Genomic DNA, 19,165 nt, shown 5'->3' on the forward strand with positions numbered 1-19,165 from the left:
TAACTCTTACCGTGATTTTAAGTATATAAATAGATAATCTATCAAACAAAAATACTCAAATGCATTTTCTTTAAAATGTCACAATTTAATTGAAGTAACAAAATATAAGAAAAAAAATCAAACGATGCCGAATAATATCAAGTTATAATGAGTAATTCAAAACCAGACCTCCTCTCGTTGTAGTGGTCTACGAACTTAATACTGATGTTGCCACTATAAATGATGGATGGTTATGGTTAGATATTATTTACGGAGATTATCAAATATAGATTATATGTAACGCCCGGGAATTGGAAGAGGAAAAAAAAAAAGGAGGGGGGGGGGGGCACGTCAGCAACCACGTCAGCAGACCCAGTCAGCAATCCCGGCCAACCAGGACCTGCCACGTGGTAAAACCACGTCGACTGGGGACGGGCCACGTTGGCGATCTGCATACGCGCGATCGGACGGCCCAGATCAAGCGTGCGTACGGACGGCCCATATTAAAATCGCACGGACGGCCTAGATTTAATCAAAAAACAGACGGCCCAGATTAAAACAAAATGGACGGCTGAGATCAAAAGGCAAAAGGGTATAAATAGAACCCCCACACCAGACCACAGAAACCCTAGCCGCCTGCCCTTGCCGGATAAGACGAACCAGACGCCGGAGACGCCAGCCGTCGCCACCCGCCGCCGCGCCGGGGAGATTTCCGACCGCCGATAGAGGTAAATTTCATACCCCCGACTCGTTTTTCCACGCTGATTTTCCCTGTGGCCAAATCGGAGCCAAAATCCCGGCCAAACGGCCGGAAAACACGGCCGAAACCCAGCGGCACCGCCGCGCCCCTTCTCGGTTTTTGCCTCCGATGAGGCCCTTCCCGACCTCCGTTTGATGCAATTTTTATATCACCGTGATCATCATTCTTTTCTCTACAGGTTGATCGGAGCCGAATCACCAAAACACGAACTTCACCGGAGAGACGCCGCACCCGAGAGCACCGCCGCCGGTAAGCTTCGGTTTTCCGTAATTTTCTGGCCCCCCGAAGGCCCTAGGGTTGTTTTATCGCAAGGATCGATGCAAGTGTGGCCGAAAACGACCAAACCGAGGCGAATCGCCGCCGCAAGCGGCGGTGCCGTCACCGGAGCACGGCGGAGCCGCCGTGCTGGAATTGCGATATTGGCCAAAAAGGGGCCCTGGGCCTAATTTTGGATTTTTTGGAACACGTGCAGGTACCAGTAGTGCGTTTCAGTTCCCCAAGAAAAAATTAAGGGAAAATTAGGAACAGTCTGTAGGCGCACTGTGAAGCCGTGTTCGGACCCCGAAACGTGTAAGGACCCCTCACCCTATTTCCTATCACGGTTTTAAAGTTCAATAAATGATAAAACGGTATTTCATGAATCAACGAATGTGTAAAATTGCTTAAGGTCGCTAATGGAGCCCGAGTCTAGTGTGTTTGTCGGTTAACTGTTATTTGGCATGTTTTACAGTTTTACATGCAGTATGAGGTTTGATGTTTTCATTTTATAGTTTCGTGTGCATATTGTACTGTTTTTATTGATTATGGATTGAATGACTAGGATATTGATGCTGTATGTTGTCTGTTTGGCATAAATTACTGTTTTGCTTGTTTGTATGTGGATTAATGATGCCGACTGAGGAAAAAGAGAATGAAAAATTATGTAAATGGGTAATTGTATAATGTGGTCAGCCTGACTAGATATCCTGGGAGATGGTGGACGGACCGAGTCCGTAGGGAACCCTACCGGGATTGTGGTCTCCCATACCGGACGGGGTATGGAGATCTTATGTGTTTTGGTGCTTATACCGGACGGGGTATGGGGACGGCCCGTTTCACCCTCATACCGGACGGGGTAATGAGGTTTATAGTTTTGGCGCCCATACCGGACGGGGTATGGGGACGGCTCTGGAATCTGATTTCAAGTGTTAAGAGTTAACGGGTAGCGGGACCCCTATTGATCCCCATGGATACTAGTGGGCTGGTAAATGAGGAAAATATGTTGTGTAACGATTGAATTACAAAAGGCTTGATAATATTGTGTTATACAGTTCGCATATGATTTCATGATGATGATAATGTTATTGCTTTCGTACACTGTTTTATGAATTTCACCGAGGTAAGTGGATGGTGAAGGATTTATTATTGATAAAAGAATTTGTTGTAAATTATGCTCTATTGGTCTTTTTGTGTTTTCTACCCACCTTTACCTCCGTGACGGTGAGATATCGTGATGTCTTTACTGGGCTAGTGTAGCTCATTCCTTATTTAATCATTTCAGATCAGGAAGACATTGTTCTAGAGCCGGTTCCGCAGGAGGACGACGAATGAGACGCCTAAAGACTCCATAGTCATATTCGTAGCTTTTACTTTCAAGTTTCTCCTTTAGGTAGTTTGATCTTTTATATTTTGTGAACACGTTTTTGGTTTTAGTGTAAGGAATGTTAATCGAATTTTTGACTTCGCTTCCGCATTTGATATTTTTAATATACATTTCATTTTAAATTTCCGGGGCCGTTACATTATATTTGCACGTATAAGAAGGATATTAACATCACATGTTGTGAATATGGTTGACATCCTTACTTTGTTCTATGAATTAAATATAACAAAATTTTATCGAATTGCTTCCGTTATAATGGAAAGGATATTTGACTAACGTGTTCTAATATTATTTAAATATCCACTCATTCACGGCATTTTGATGCTAACATATGATGTATTTGCTCGAGCTTTTCTTTTGTATTTTGTTCTTCAATTTACATTCATAAATATTATAATTAAGTTGCATATATCTTAATTGGAGAAACTTTATATATATCTTGTATTTCATTAATTATTAATCCTTAATAATTTTTTTAATATGCTTTGTACTGAATGGTTGATGCTTTTTTTTTATTAATAGATATATATATTTTTTATATAAAAATAATAATATCGGTAAAAAAATAATTTGAGAAATTGAGGGTCAAAAGATGTTCATTTTGGGAAAAAAACATCAACTTTTTTAAAGAGAAAAACAGAAGTATAGTTGGGAGCTAAGATTTAGAGAGACTATAGCTAACCACGTAAGAAAAAAGAGTTGGATGAGAAATATAGTGAGAAACAAAAACATAGCATGTAAGAAGAATATTTGAAAAAAAAAGGGAGATTTTTTGGAGCTTATTTTTAGATATATAGTAGTGTGACAAGGGAAAAAATAAATATATGCCAGGTTAAAGATATAAGAACATGATAAACAATTAGTAGCTCATGGTTCTTTATACTAAGAGTTTATTGATCTTTCAAGGCATTAATAAATGAATTGTTTAGAAAGCAAGCAAATAATTTATTATAATATTGTGATATAGCTATGTATATTTTTTACTTTTTTAATAAATAGTATTTGATTGCCTATTAAAAATAACAAAATTAATTTTTCTTTTTTTTTTTTCATTTAGAAGTTAAATGACTTTTTGTCTTAAAAGGTGATTTAAGATAAAATCAAACATGCAAAGAAACTAAACGATAACCAAAAATAGTTTCATAATTAAATTTAAGTATCAATCAAAATTTAATAACTAAATTAATAATTACTAAAAAAAATGATTAATTCGTAAAAAATTAATAGATTTCACGCATAGTATATATTCAAACACTACACGTACGTGCGTGTATTATTCCGAATGCTAAACATTGCAAAGACATTATTCTTTAAAAATGGATACTTTTAAAAGTATTTTATACGAAATGCATGTTCGTATTTTTTAATGTATTACAATATTATTTTAGTTATCATCTATTTGAATTTTAGAATTAACATTAATTGCAATTAATAATCTTTGTTATTGTTAATACTACTTTGCAATTCTGAATTTATTTATTTTTTTTAAAAAATTATAATAACAAACTGATTAAAACAAGTATAATTTTCTTAGAAAGTAACTTATAGGTCAGAAACGTATACCGGCCCTTGTTTTTTGGTTTGGGTTTGCAGTGTAATTTGAAAATTGGGTCAAGCGTTTTGTGCAATTGCTTATGGGCTCAGAATACATACTTCACTTGAACCAAACATCGGGATCTCCGATTCAAAAAATGTTCTCATCTCCGTCGAAGAAGGAAAACCAGACTTACCGCTTTGTTTTTCCCTTTTCAATTCTTACTTTCCGGCGAACCAAACAACCAGGTCCTGTTCTGTTCCGTCGTCATCTTTCTGTGAATTGAAAGAACATGATTGATCGAGATCAATAACAGAGCCTCTCGTTTCTATTCCAAATGGACAAAGAGGTGGTACTCCTCTCTCGCCTTGCCGCAAACCACCTATACTTGGCTCAATTCGAGCCATTAAGAGCCACTTTGCTTTCTCTCCGGAAGCGAAGTCCGGACCTTGCGCTTGCTATTCTACAGACAATCGTAGCCAGCTCGGGTCGATTTGAGAACATCCTCTGGTCATCATCATGCCCATCGCCGTCTCTCCTCACATTCTTATCCACACTCGAGCTCATACAATTCAACAACTCTACTTCACCATGGGGATACGATTCCGACACACTGCGCCTACGCGCAGAGTTTCTATTGTTGGTGCAGCTTTTGAGCGACCGGGTTTCCGGGATTATGAGGAAGGGCGTGGATTTGGAGAGAGTCGAGAGGGAGAAGGAAGGAGAGCTCATGAGCCAGAGCGGAGGGTTCGAGGAGGAGAAGAACGCAGAGTTGTTGGAGAGGAGGGAAGAGTTGAGGGATTGGGAGGGGGGCAGTGACCTGGGGGATTGTTTGAGGATTTTGGACAGGTTTTTGGAGCTGGGTATGAGGAGATTGAAGCCCGATATTGACGCTAGTGATGTTGGCGATGGGGGTCAGAGGAGGGAGCTTTCAGGGATTGCTTTGATTCAGGAAGAGGAAATGGTGTGTTTGAGAAGAGTGGTTTTAGAGTGTACGGATCTCTTTGATGCGTTATCTTGGAATATACAGAGGCAAATGAGAGGGTGGGATGGTTGCCATTCGGGTTTGGCTATAGCTGTGAGAAGAGACGAGAATCTTGGTGTGGATTATTCAGAGGAGGAGGATAAGAGGCTCCTTGGCTCGCTGCAGAGGAGTATTCAGTCAGCCCATTTGGATGCTATGAAAGTCTCTCTCAAGGTGGGAGATGAACAAGGAGCTATAGCTCGTATTCGTTTTCTTCATCTTGATTATGGACTGGAGGAGGCTGAGTATCGGTATGTTTCCTCTAAAAAGCAGAACATTTTTAAGAGTATGCATTGAACTCACTTGTTCTATAAATAAGTTTATCGAACACCTTTTCTTTCCGTCGTCAATTCTTGTTATTTTCACGTGTATAAATTCATGTAATTCTAGAAAAGATAAGAAGAGAGGTGGAATTAAGAGGGAACATGAAAACTGATCTGTTTACTGTGCACACGAAGGAAAAATAGTATGAATCACATGGCACCAAGGGAATGCCCTTAATGTACAAAAGGGTTGCACATATTTTTCAGAGAAGTGATAATGTTAGGGAAACGGTGCTGCTTGTGTAAACAGAGGTTACATCTTATATCTACAAGCTCACTTTACCCTATGTTTAGGGAGGAGGAAAGTTAGTGGAGAAAAATTAATAAATGTCTCACATTTTCTTAGAAATAAAAAGATTTTATTCCTTGAGTTTGAGAAGAAAGAGTAAAAGCAGTTTAAACCTTTAGGTCCAATTAAATGTTATTATCAACTATCCAACTTGTCATTTTATTAATAAATAACATAATTGACAAAATTTTTATAATTTGTCATTGTATTTCCTTTAGGCATCTAATCAAATAAACATTATAAGAATAATATACCTTTATATATTTTATCAATTTTTAGTTATCCAAATAAGGGAAATATTATTCTTTAAAAGTACTCTTCCTGCTTTCATTTCTTTTTTTCATATTTTTTACTAATTTTTGTTCAAACGTATGCTGAATCTTTCTCTGAGGAGAGATTGACCTTAAAACAAAGTAAGTGAGAATTGGTATCTCCAATTCTATTAAACTGATACCAAATGCCCTAAAAAAATTATGAGTCACCCAAATAATAGCAAAGAGAATGAGGGAGATAATCATTTTCCTTCTTAGCTCTAATGTTGTTCGAAGTTCATTGAACTGCAAATTGTATGAGGTAAATTAAGGAGATCAATGACTGAATGTCATCATTTTACTGCCTTCACACAACAGATGGTTAGGGAATTATTCGTAGGAAGATAAACTGGATAGCTGTTGACTAAGATTCTTCCTCTTTTTCTATAGTTACCTAGGGTGAGGATTTACCCTAGACTGTTTCCAAACTCAGGAAAAAGATGCTAGCACCATAAATCTATCTACTCTTCCCTATTCTCCAACCTACATTTAGCAATACTCATCTACTTTCATAGGTCACTCATATATGATATAAATTGCTTACTGCCATTATGCCAAGAAAGCCTAGTTTAGGGCCACTAAGGATGCAAAACCAATCTGCTCTTTGATAAAAGGTGATTTACAGACTCCCAAGCTACCAAATGATGTGTTTATTGCCCCTCCGAATCCCCCTCTGCTCCATCCCAAGAAACAATACTGAAAGTGTTCTTGTTATTTAGCAACCTTGGTAGGGATAGAGAAAATAGATAGCAAGTCAATTGATAGATTAGAAAGAATGTTTTTGGTGAGAGTTGGCTAGCCGTGTAATCCAGAGAGAGAAAGTCTAGAGAGAGAAAATATGTGAGCGAGTGGTTTGAAGTTGTTTCAGCTGGGAAGAAAAGACTTCCATGTTGAGAGTAAGTCTTCTAATATTGAGTTGGTAGAGGAAGACATCAAAGGCTTACGACTGAGTTAGAATGGTAGAGTTTTTCGTGTCTCGATTTTTTATGTGGAGAGGAGAGAGATTGGTCCATGAAATGCCTTAGGGAGTTCTACTAGGAGGGTGAGGAGTATGGTGGGTTATAGACATTTCTTGTTGGTAGCGGTAGGTGAGGATCACCATAGGTTTTTGGCCATTATCAAGAGAAGAAAGGAAGGATGAAGGAGAATAATCGTCACAGAAGGCCCTTAGGCAATGGTTGGTGACGGTCACTGAATAGTATTTTGTTAGTAAATAATAAATAGATAACATATTCTTAGTCTTATTTAAAAAAAAAAAAACATATTTTTGGAGTCATCACTGCCAATTTCCAACTCTTGAGAGTTTGTAGGATTTAGGTTTGAGGTGCATTTTGCTAGTTTGAATTGAAAAGGGAAGAGGAGAATACAATGTACAAGGCCTTTGGAGGATCTAAAAAAATCAATTGGAACCACCATTTAACAAGACCACAAAAGAAGATATAAAAATCATGAAAAGAAAATGGGCGATGGTATACTTTGTACGAGGCCTCCAAAGTAATTGCTTCCATCCTTCTTTAGAAAGGCAATAATTGTCCACCTAACCACATGATCTCTTAACATCTCAATATTTCCTAATTGTGAAGATGTTTCATGTTACTCCCTCATGTTTCTCAATAGTCTCACAAGGATTTAAACATATGTTAGAGAAATGCTCTTGAATAAGACCATCCCCCACCATCCATCTTTAGGAGAAAATGACTTGTATTTCCTACAATTATACGTAAATGATGGGCTAAGATAAGGTCATACACTCAGCTGACCCAACCAAACCTCTAATAACTTGGTGTTGCACATTCATGCCTAGTAAAACACTCTTGTTAAGATTAATAAATAATCTCGAGTTATTCTCATACCTTATCAAGATGTGATTGCATTACTAAACATATCGAGATCGAGAGACCATTAGAGGATTCTGACATTTCTAGACTAGAGGTTGGGAACCTTTATCTCATCCTCCCCCTCTACTAATTGCTTTCACCAATTATCTCTTTCTCTCTCTCTCTCTCTATTTATTTATTTATTTGTAAATTAAAGAAGATCTGTTCATGAAGAGGATTACCTCCCCCTTCCAAATTGTGGAAACTCTTCTATGCTCTTTTATTCATGGAGAAAGTGTTAAGAAGAATGCCAAGCTTCTTTGGCAAGGGGCTATATTTATAGGGTTGTGGTGTTTATGGCTCTCTCAAAACCTTCGGATCCTTAAAGACCATCACGCATCCTTTCATTAGTTATGAGACAAAGTTACCTTTTTGATTGCCCTTTGGGTTAAAGCATATGGACACTATCATAATACTAGTATTTCAACACTTCATTGGTAGTTGACATGCTATTATTTGCTCATAGGATAATCACTTTGTTATGATTTTTTTTTTGTTTTTATGATTCTTTAGGCATTGGTGCAAGAAAGAATCTACCTTGCTTCAAAACTCCAACATACATGATCATAAGTCATCTCCATGTCTAGTTTACACAAAACTCCATCCCTCTTCTTGCACGCCAGTTCATCCGCCACTTTATTCGCCATTTACACAACATCCATAATTTGCTTGCCTTCCATAAATACATGTTGACTCTCCCCAGTTACTTGCCCTAACACCTTGTACATTAAAAAATAAGCTTATAAATGCACCCTACTAAGCTGATTAGTTTGAAATTTCTCATATTTTTTTGCCCCTTACACTTTAATTATGAGAACAAGAAGTGAAGAATTCAAGGATTTCACAAATGTCCCATTCTCATGTAGCTCCATGATATCACCCTTAATGATGTTCCAGAATTTTTGAATGAAACCCATGTTAAACTTGTTTGGTTCCGGTGCTTCATCTTTATCACACTGCTTTAATCCTTTTAAAATTTCCTCCTCTGTAAACTCTCTCTAAAAGTGTTCTCGACTCATCTCGTCTAATTCATTGCAGCCCATTATGTCTAGACCTTTTGCTGATCTCCTCTTCATACAATTGATGGACGGACTTCTTAGCTTCCTCTCTCAGACTCTCGTTTCCCTTTACCATGCGGTTTCCTATCTTCATCTCCTTAACATAATTGATTCTTCTTCTGTAGTTTGCTAGACAGTGAAAATACGTGGTATTTCTCTCTCTTTCTTTTAACCATTTCTCTTTGCACTTCTGTTGCCATGAAATCTACTCCATCTATAACCTGTTTGCCAACTCTATTCTCAAAGACTCTTTGAGTGCCAAATCTTCTTGCGACCACCCCCTTTTCCCCGTCCTTATCAAAGCTCTCAGTCTCTTGCAATAGAGGATGAATCTTCACGTCCTCCCTTTTTCCCTTCTCCTTTCCCGACTTCTTGACCTCTCCTTTTGTTGCCTTGAGTTTGCACAACTCTAAAACTTGCCTTATCAAGCACTTCAGTTTCGTTCCACCACTTCTCTATATTGTACTTGGAATTCTCTACTTTTCACCACTTGTTATCAAATCTGAACAACACTGGTCTCGTTTGTATTCCATCTAAAACCAGATTGGTGGAAAAGTGATCAGATATGAGTCTTTGTAGAACCCTTGACAAAAGTCTGAATCTAAGCAAGGCAACTTGTAGATGCCAAGAGCCTATCTATCTCAAACAGAATGGTGGGCTTCTTTCATTCGTCTATATCCATTTTCCTCCTATAAGCAGCAAATCGCCAAGTCTAACCTATCCATGTTTTCTTTAAATTCATCAGCACAACTTCGTGAGTATTGCTCTCACGATCTTTCATTTATGGATAGAACTGTATTGAAATCACTACCCACCACCCGTAGCCCATTCCAGTTTTGCCAACACTCTTCTAAATCTTTCCACAACTCTCCCTCTCACTACTCAATCCCTTGTTATACACATCAGTAAACATCCACTCCCTATCCCTCTGACAATTCTCAAACACACAAGATATTGTAACCTCTCCAATCAACACCTCCTTACACCTTTATTTTTCCTCCCTCCATATAACAATAACCCGTCTTGCGGTTCCCCTTGCGGGCAAGACTTGCCGCCCAATTTCGTTAACTGTCCACAAGCTTTTAATCACCCTATCAGATGAAGTTGGCATTTTTTGTTTCTTGGAAACATAGGACATTTGTCCACTTATTCATGCAACTCCTTATGACTTGTCTTTTTTTCTGATCATTGAAACCTCGAACATTCTAAGATATAGTTTTCCCGATCATCAATTATTCTTCCATTGTACAACCCCCTATTCTCTTGCTCCCCTTTCTCTGACCATCATAATTGATAGAAGATTGAAGCCTTCTCAACTCCTGTTAGCCTCCCTCCCCTTGTTTTCTTTTCTCTTTCCTCACGGTTTCCTCCATCATCTTTTTCTCCCTTCTCATTCTTTCTATCTGTTCAAATGACTCTATCACTTGCGTCTCTATGCCGTCAAAAGTGACCCCCACCAGGTTTCTTATTCCTGAATATTCTGTAAAACCCACATTGATGCCCGTTCCTATCTGTCAACTCTGTCCTTCAGCTCCCAATTTTCTCCTCCCTGTTCTTCTCCCTCAGCATCCTCCTCCGTGAAAGCTTTACCATCTTTCTCCTTCACTATTGGAATTGCCATGTCCTCACCTTCTTTCTCCCTCTCTTCTTCTTCGCCTTCTCTCTCCCCCAACTTGATTATTTCACCCCTCATTTTTTTTCTTCTGCTCTCGCACCCTCAATCTCGATACTCTCTCCATTTGCTTTTGCACTTCTGATTTGATTTTGCTCTTCTTCTTTTTCATCTCCTCCTTTCCATCTGCCTGACCTCTTCTTTGCTTCTTCCTCACTGTCCTCTCCTCCTTGTTCCTTCTTTCCTGTCGGGTCAGACGAGCTGGAGCCTTTTCTCACGAGTCTCTAAACCCATTTGACCCATGGATTTAACTTCCAACCTAATCTTCTGCTCGGTCTAGCCCGCTCGATCCATTTTCATTTCTCTGCCCAACTTCATTTTGTGGGCTTCAAAAAATCCATATGGCCGCTTCAAAATCCTTGGCCTATAGACTTTTCTTTTTGTTTTCTCAAAACGACACCCATTGTGAGCGTTTTGAAGGAGTCCAAATCGGCAGGCTTTTTTTCCATTTTGAAATTCGAATGTGACCCAACCCACTTTGTTCTTCGTTTTCTCCTGCCCTAACTAGTTCTTTTCACACCCTCTGGTTTTTAACAGCATCCACAAATGTCATCTCGCTTGGCCCTTCAACTAATATGCAAATCTCATTTCTGCAATGCAAGTATTGGATCAAATTTTTCCTCTGAGTTGTTTCATTTACTTCACCTTTCCCATATTCTCCCCCGATTGCCACTTTCTTCCCTCTCTGATCTGCGTTTTCGATCAGTTTATCGGCCAGCTCAAACATTGCCCTGATAAGGTTTCACCATTCCCCTGCTTGCTCTCTGTCCGGAATGAAGATCTTCTTTATCACCTCTCCTCTTTCCTCTGAGAGCACCAAAAATCTTTTTTTCCTGTTTCTTCCAAGTGCCACTCAAAGCTTGTGGTTTCTCCCCATCTTATTATTGCCCCAATATTTGCCACCCTTCCTCCAGTAAAAGTCTTTTAGGGCCTCCACTAACCATGCAACATCCTCCTTCACTAGTGATATAGAAACCCCAAAACCCCTCCCATTCTCACTAATTCTCATCCCCTCCATATCCTTCCCCTCTCACACCACATCGAAGGATTTGCTTTCAATCACAAAAAACATCCGCCTTTAATGTGCCATCCCTCCCTCTCCCTTCTGGTCGACATTTCTACCCATTCCCTTCCTTCTTTTGTTTCTCCTTCTTTGCTCACCAAATCCCCTACTCAGATCTTCTTTCATACCCTCTTCACTCTCTGTCGCTTAGTCTTTCTCAGTCTCTCTCAATTGCTCAGTCTTTCTTAGTCCCTTCAATCTCATGACATCTATTGCTTCATCATGAACTGGCTTGGAAACTATGGACTATGCTTTCCGAAACCTTTTAGTTCTCTTGGGTTGTCCCACTTTTATTTTTCCAGGTCTTACTTGACAAGAAACAAGGTGATAAAGGACATGAGGCTGTGGGTGTTATGATTGGAGCATAATGTCAGAACTTTCAACAATCACTTTACGCCTCAAATTTTTGGAGTGATTAACTTCTTTGGTCGCTTTGAGCTAAGGCTCATAATTCATTCAATATCTCGTTATCCATTCTCCAAAGGAGTTGGGAGGCAATTATTTTGTTTTGAAATAAGAGTAGGGGGCAATCTTATTTTGATTTTCTTTGTTCTTTTTATTTTGTTTGCCTCTGCATTTTAGGAGATTTTACGAGCATGCCTTATCCTCCGCTTCATAAGTTTTCTTCTTCTGCTGTCTGATAAATTTCTTTTCTTATTTTAAATAAAAAATTTCAAGCAGAGGAAAAAGAATATTTCTCACCTCACAAATCTTGTGTGTATTGGATGCAAACTGAAATCTTATCCTTTTGAAATTGTTATTCCTCCCAACTGTATGAGATCTTGGATTGTGATTTTGATTTTGCTAAGATTAATTGGATTTTCGTAGGAAAATATTAATTTACATTTATGAAATAATATTGTGTGTATGGATGATGGAGCTGTAGAATGTTGTAAAAAGAATGATTAACAAGTTTTCGTTTCGTTTATGGAAAAAAAGGTTATTATGAACAAATTATTCTCTTGGGCTAAAGCACGTACACCTTGCTCATTTCCTTATAGTTTGATTGAGAAAATTAATGTATTTGGTCTTTCTTCACTATCTTGTAGATATTTACTCATGTTCCTTACCCATCAAAGAAAATATATTTGTCATCTTCCCTATTCATCGATAAAAATTATTATGTTCATTCACTTTTATGTTTCTAATAGGGTAGTTTTGCACGATCTCCTTAACGGGATTATGTCAAAACGGGAGGGATATGGAGCATCTTGGCATTTGATGCAACAAAAGTTGCTGTCAATTTATGGGGAGGCTCTTTCATCAAATTGCAGAAGTCTTGTTCAGATGATCCAGGTGGTTCTCTTTTTCTTTTAACTGCTCTAGGTCGTTACTGGTCTGGTTAGTACAACTAACAATTTCAGGCTCAAAACAATTTTGGTCCTTGATTAACGTCTGTTGCAAAACCCAAAATCCTATAGATTTCTCTTTTGCTAAAAGAAATTTATTAGAAGGAAGTAAAGTTTTTAAGGGAAATAAAGTACCCTCCAAAAAGAAGAAATGATGAATAAGAAAGACAAGCTGCGTCAATACAAGATCACTTTCTGATCCCTTTTTAGCAGAGAAGGAATCCCCTAAAGAGGCAAAACACTCAATTCTCTGCCAAAGATCATTGACCAAAGGAATCCATTGTTTACACCAAGTCTCTAAGACATGCTGTCAAGCTGGTCATATTTATGCAGCTGTGTTTGAGTAACTACTGTGGTTGCTTGTTATTTTACAAGGTGATTTCTGCAGGTTTTACAAGACGAATTGCTCCTGCAAGGGATTCAGATGTCTGTATCGCTTGACAATAACAGAATTCCACCCCCAATAGAGAGCTTTCAGAGATACCTGGTAGAACGTAAAACTGATCCAGATTTTGAGGACACAACTTCACCTTTAAATGTGGCTGTTACTTCTTGTATAAGAGACATGTACCATTTCGCTCGTGTTTCCGGATCACATATGCTTGAATGTGTCATGGATGCTGCTCTCTCTGCCGTGAAGAAGGAGCACCTTCAAGAAGCTAGCAATGTATGTGGTTCGTTTTAGTTTAGATTATTGTGCAAGTATGGTAGCGATACTTTTTATCGTTTTGCAAACTGCTTTTTTTTTTAAATTTCTTTTTCAGGTCAATACTGAACATCTGAAAATTTTATTGTTGTAAAGTTCATTTGTTCAAATATTGGTAGGTTCTTCTGCTATTTCCTCGACTTTGTCCCCTAGTAGCTTGCATGGGTTGGGATCTGTTATCTGGTAAAACAGCAGCACGGAGAAAATTGATGCAACTGCTGTGGACAAGTAAATCACAAGTATTTCGGCTGGAAGAATCTTCTCTTTATGGAAGCCGGTCTGATGAGGTGATATCTAATTTTTAATCATTATAAGGAATTTTTTAATATCATACAGTAAATGGAAAATGGCAGGTTTTTTTTAATCTTTCTCACTCTCATTTTTGGCAGATATCTGTTGTGGAACATCTTTGTGATTTATTATGTTACCAGCTTGATCTTGCCTTGTTTGTTGCTTGTGCCAATTCTGGTCGATCATGGACTTCAAAATTCTCTTTGCTTATGTCTGGGAATGAGCAAATAGCATTTGGAAATGAAGATGTACAAACAGACCCTTTTGTTGAGAACTTTGTGTTGGAAAGGCTTTCTGTTCAAAGTCCCCTTCGGGTAAGACACTGTATGTTATAGTTTTACATTAAGCCTGTAACAGATTATGATACTAATTGTTGCTAGTGCAATAACCTTAGGAAGTTGTGGTGGCACAGAAATAAAATGAGATAGATAGAAATGGTGTTAATTCCAATAGGTGGCAGGTTGAATATTTATTTTTTGAAAGAAAAAGAACTTGTTAGCCAAGAGACTGCAAACAGAAGAGTCTAGATATCTCACACAATAAAGAAAACAACAAAAAGAAAAAAAAGAGGAGAAAGGGGCAAACATTAATGTAAGACAGCCTCCCATTCTTTTGCATTATAGACAAAAGGCAAACACTGACAGGGCATGCACCTTGGCCCATGAAGAGGCCAACACATGAATCTATCCTGAATAGCATGTGTAGGACTGATAGAGCCAAATATGGTATTGATGGTAGGGTTGGAGAAAATGCAATGCCAGACAACCCTGTGTCACAAATTTGTGGAAATGGATAAGCAAGAATTTGGTGTCAGGTATTGTGTGAGATTCAGAGTTGAAAATTGCTCTTATTTTGGGTTTTTGGGAAAGTGGTGGTTTGGTGACTGTGTTTTGAAAGTTCAGTACTGGAGTATTTTTAACTTGCCCAAAGGCAAAGTTGCAATAATTAGGAACTTAATGGCACTAGGTATTAATTGACATTGGGGCATTCAAGTAACTAGAAACCTCCAATAATCGGGGAGTTGATGAGATGATTTCCGTGTCGGCTCAGCTGGGCAGTTGTTATCTTGACCTCTTACAAGATGATTATCCTGAATTTTCCCTCTCTAAAGACAGAATGTTTTCCTTGAGGTCCTACAACAACTTGCTGTCCCAATATGAGGTGGCTTTAGATTCCCTTGGGAGTAGAGTTGGTAGTCCAAGTCCTTTCCCATATTTTCCTCTTTGTTTGGTGGCAGATTGGAAGTCCAAGTCTGGATTCATTAATCAGGATTTAGGTGAGGGATGAAAAGACTCGAGCAATGTCATTAAGTCCATAGAATTAAATGTCTTTTTTATCAGTGTTAATTTTTAGTAACATGAGAACCCTGTTCAGTGACAGAAGAAGCAATAGGATGATTGCGACATAAGGGGAGCGTGTCTCTCTCAACAAGGAAGCTTCCCAGAATAAAAATGATCACCAACCTTTAAATGAAGCGAAGGAGAGAAATGTGCATGATACACACATATATCAAGAGCTTCGGTGAGTCATGTTTGCTTCTTCTTGGTGTCCCCCTCTTCCAAGTACAATGAAACCGCTTTTATTAACCTATGCTACGAAATTGGCAGCCCAAGAGGAAAATGTATGACGTGGCCACTAAAGCGAAACTTTTGAAATCCATATTCTTGAGATCCAAGCAGTCTTCTCATGTCTTCCAACCAGCACCAATTGAAACAAAGACCCTTGTTACTTTCTTATTTTCATCTGGCACAATCATGGGAATCTTGAGAAGGGAAAGGTTATTTTTTTTGGAATTAAAAAAAAATTAAATAAAGTCAATGTAAAATAATGTCTGACCCCGGGTTTGAACAGAGGAACTCTGGTGTGTGAGTTCACTGTGATGACCAACTACACCACCCAGACAGAATTGAAAGGGAAGGTTTATTAGGGAATGCTGGATAAACAAGCTTGAACATGAGCAACCCTTGTTTTCAAAGAAAAAAGTGCCTTTCTATTTGCATAACCTTATGAAAAAATTTAATAATCACCATTCCCAAAAAGTACTTGCTTGGCAATTTGCCCCCGGTGGAACCTCTAGGTAAAGAATCTGCCAACTGAAAATTCCACAACTTGTAATCTCTTCAAACTTCTATAGCACATGTCACCAACATCAGTGCGACCTTAGTCATTATTACTTCAGTTAATCCTGAGGCTAGAAACCATCTCAAAAGTCTAAAGCAAGAAGATCACATCAAGAAAATTTGGTGTGTCCTGAGGAAAAAAGCTAATGTCATCATTAAATTGTAAACGAGAGATTTCCACTTCCTCAGCTTCAATTTTTAAGCTTTCACCAACAATGGCCTAGTCCCTTGTGAAATAATCTGGCTAAGAACATAAATTAAAAGGTTAACATTGGAGAGTTTTTTAGAGGGATGAAGAAAACATTGCTGTGATTTTTTTTTTTCAAAATATAATCCTCTTGACAATATGTGGGTGATAGAGATGTTGACATGTGACTGCTAATTTATTCGGATGGCACCTCGATCATCTTTTGTACATGGATTCAAAGCAGTCTATGGTGCATGTTTTCTTTTGGGGTTACCCCTGTTCATTATGCAGGTAGGAGTTTACCCTTCTTTCCTTTCCATGAAAGAAACATGGGCAATCGACTGTCACAGTACACTTTATCAAACAAAATGTTCTTTTATTCCTTCAGGGTTGTTTTTTTTATTTTATTTTGTTTTTGTTTTTTTTTTGCTTTTTCCAGCATAGAAACCAATAGGCAAAAATCCCACAGAAGAGAATGCCCCTAATTCTCTCTGAGGTTTATCATGCTTATCATTCTTTTAGATTTTGGTTTGGGGACACTTCGAGGATGCGTTGCCTCTGTGCCCTACCCGGTTTCGGGTGGTAAATGGATGAGTCTTAATTATACTATGTTTTTTTCCTTAATCACCAAGGCAATGTTGAGGGCTGGTGAGCAAACGTAATTCTTTGGTAACTGAAAATTCTTGTGGTATGTGCCTCTTCATTGATGTCTAATTCACTGATTTTTTGAAAAAGAAAATTAGTTCTTGTAAATCAACTTCATTGATATATGAAGTATTTTAATTGCCAGGTTTGAATTTATAATCATCTTATGCTGTAACATTGGTTTGATTTTATATCGTGTGATCATCTTTCTTGTTCTTTTGAATGGTTGTCAAGTTGTAACAGGAATATTTCTGCAGGTATTATTTGATGTTGTTCCAGGTATAAAATATCAAGATGCTATTGAATTGATAAGCATGCAGCCTATATCTTCAAATATAGCAGCATGGAGGAGGTGCGTACAAAGCTTATCCTGTATTAATAACTGCATTGCAATTTGATATGTATGCAACTTTTCATATAGTCCATTTCTTTGATTATTAGTAAGGTGACTAACTTGTGATTTTGTTACGGGTCTAGAAATCGAAAAATCGGAAACTAAGAAGAAGAATGTCGTCTGGGCCTTCTTTCTTGTTTTGTTTTTGTTTTTGTTTTTTTTATAGAAGAAGAAATGCAATGTTGGAGGATAGGATATTCTCCTAAAGCGTTCTAATTTGTGAAAGCCAAAACCTTACAGCTGCAAAAACCAAAAATAAAAAAAAATTCGTTGTATTATCATTTCCCAATTTTTATGTAACATGAAATTGGAAATATTAGTAATTAACCATGGGTGTTCTCTCATAGGGAGGCCAGAAGGGTCATCCTCTTCTACTGGAACTGAAAAGAGAGTGATCGGTTTTCTTCTTTTGTTCCATATTTTGAATAAATTGTTTGGGCTTGTTAGAAAGAACCGAACGATTTCTGAGGGTCAATACTTAACATGTGATGTAACTGAACATCTAAAACCTGAAGTAAAACTGAACAAGAAAACAAAAACTTAGTTGCATTTTGTGTTGCCTTATAAACTGAACAAAGATAAGTTGGGGTAATTTCTGGACTGGCCAAGGAATTGTGATTATGACAAGCCAAAAGAGCCAGTAGAGAACATAGCTCATCCATTTCCTATTCATTGAGATTACATCTAAATGAGAGATTCTGAGTAGGGGCCTCATCACTATAATCGGCAAAGCCCTTTCTCCTACAAGACTAGAGATGCTAGGAAGCTAAAGCTTCAAGGGATGATCAAAAACCAAATATCCACCTAGAAATGAACAACCTAGCAATTGCTAAATTTGTTTTGAACTAGGTCTGTCACATTATTAAGACACTATTGATCCGTTTCTTAGGTTAACGCTATAAGAGCCTATTTTGCTTCCCATCCTCCAGCCACTCTTAAGAAATACTACTAGAAGCCATTTTCTACAAGCCATAGAATGCTTGTTCACCAAAGATCTGATGCCTAAATTCGTTGCATGTGGTCTCTTCACGACTTTATAGGTCCCAGATAACATTTCTTCTCATTAGGAGAAATCCCTAAAATAATTTGCACTAAATTGGTGGGGAAAACATTCCTTACATGCTAAAGTAGGGAACAAGTAGTCGATTTGTCGATTTCATGGAAACTCTTGGTGACATTGGGCCTTTCTTCCTCAACAATGTATCTTCTTTTCTACCCAACCAATCTTCTTTCTATTTTGCAGAAGATAGGATCCAAGACCTCATTATCTTTGTTTTGGCACTAAGGTGCAAGCTGATATATTGCTCGAGGATAAGTGAAATAGTTGGATTTGCATCCGAGGATTCTAGCGTGTTGTTCCACAACATATTCTCATTAAACGTATATATGTAATTTCTATGTGGAGTATGTTGTTGGTACATTTATTTGGATACTACTTTTATATATGGACAACCACATTTTCATCATGCACTTAGGAATATGTTGTGGGAACATGGGCGAAGATGCTTCGGTTAGTGCTTTTTGAATGTGTAAAGAGTTGTGGAAGAAAAATACTAAATATTTCTTATATTTCATTCTATAGGTTTAGAGATAGATACGCATAGAAGAGGGAGCTATATATGGAAACATAAATGCTAGAAAATTAACTAATAATTATATAAGAATATTCCGTAATATATATTGTAATATTCTAACACTCCCCCTCAAGGTAAAACGTAAATATTAATCATGTCCAGTTTGTTACGAAGATATTCAATTCGGGTTCCATTCAAAATTTTTGTGAATATATCACCTAATCGTTTCTATGTTTTTACATGACCGGTAGAAATCAAGTTCTCCTGAATTTTCTCATGAATGAAGTGATAATCAATCTCGATATGTTTGGTTCTTTTATGGTACACCGGATTTGAGGCAATAAAAAAGATAATTTGATTATCACAC

At 37.8% G+C, this 19,165-nt stretch overlaps 1 protein-coding gene across 2 annotated transcripts in view; it reads left to right on the plus strand.

Annotated features, from left to right (window-relative positions):
• The first annotated feature begins 4,040 nt into the window (after nucleotides 1-4,040).
• Nucleotides 4,041-19,165, plus strand: part of LOC110806630 (zinc finger FYVE domain protein) — an 83,931-nt gene continuing 68,806 nt past the window's right edge. Inside the window, exons 1-6 of one of the 2 annotated variants that reach the window (XM_088207174.1) lie at nucleotides 4,041-5,190; nucleotides 12,684-12,828; nucleotides 13,270-13,548; nucleotides 13,707-13,874; nucleotides 13,977-14,192; nucleotides 17,088-17,182. In XM_088207174.1, the coding sequence (XP_088063300.1) occupies nucleotides 4,253-5,190; nucleotides 12,684-12,828; nucleotides 13,270-13,548; nucleotides 13,707-13,874; nucleotides 13,977-14,192; nucleotides 17,088-17,182 (1,841 nt within the window). In that variant the 5' untranslated portion in view covers nucleotides 4,041-4,252. The remainder of the gene's footprint in view (nucleotides 5,191-12,683; nucleotides 12,829-13,269; nucleotides 13,549-13,706; nucleotides 13,875-13,976; nucleotides 14,193-17,087; nucleotides 17,183-19,165) is intronic. The other variant, XM_088207173.1, reaches the window with a different exon arrangement.

Source organism: Carica papaya, chromosome 7, assembly GCF_054855325.1.
Source record: "Carica papaya isolate Zhongbai chromosome 7, ASM5485532v1, whole genome shotgun sequence".
Lineage (NCBI taxonomy): Eukaryota > Viridiplantae > Streptophyta > Magnoliopsida > Brassicales > Caricaceae > Carica > Carica papaya.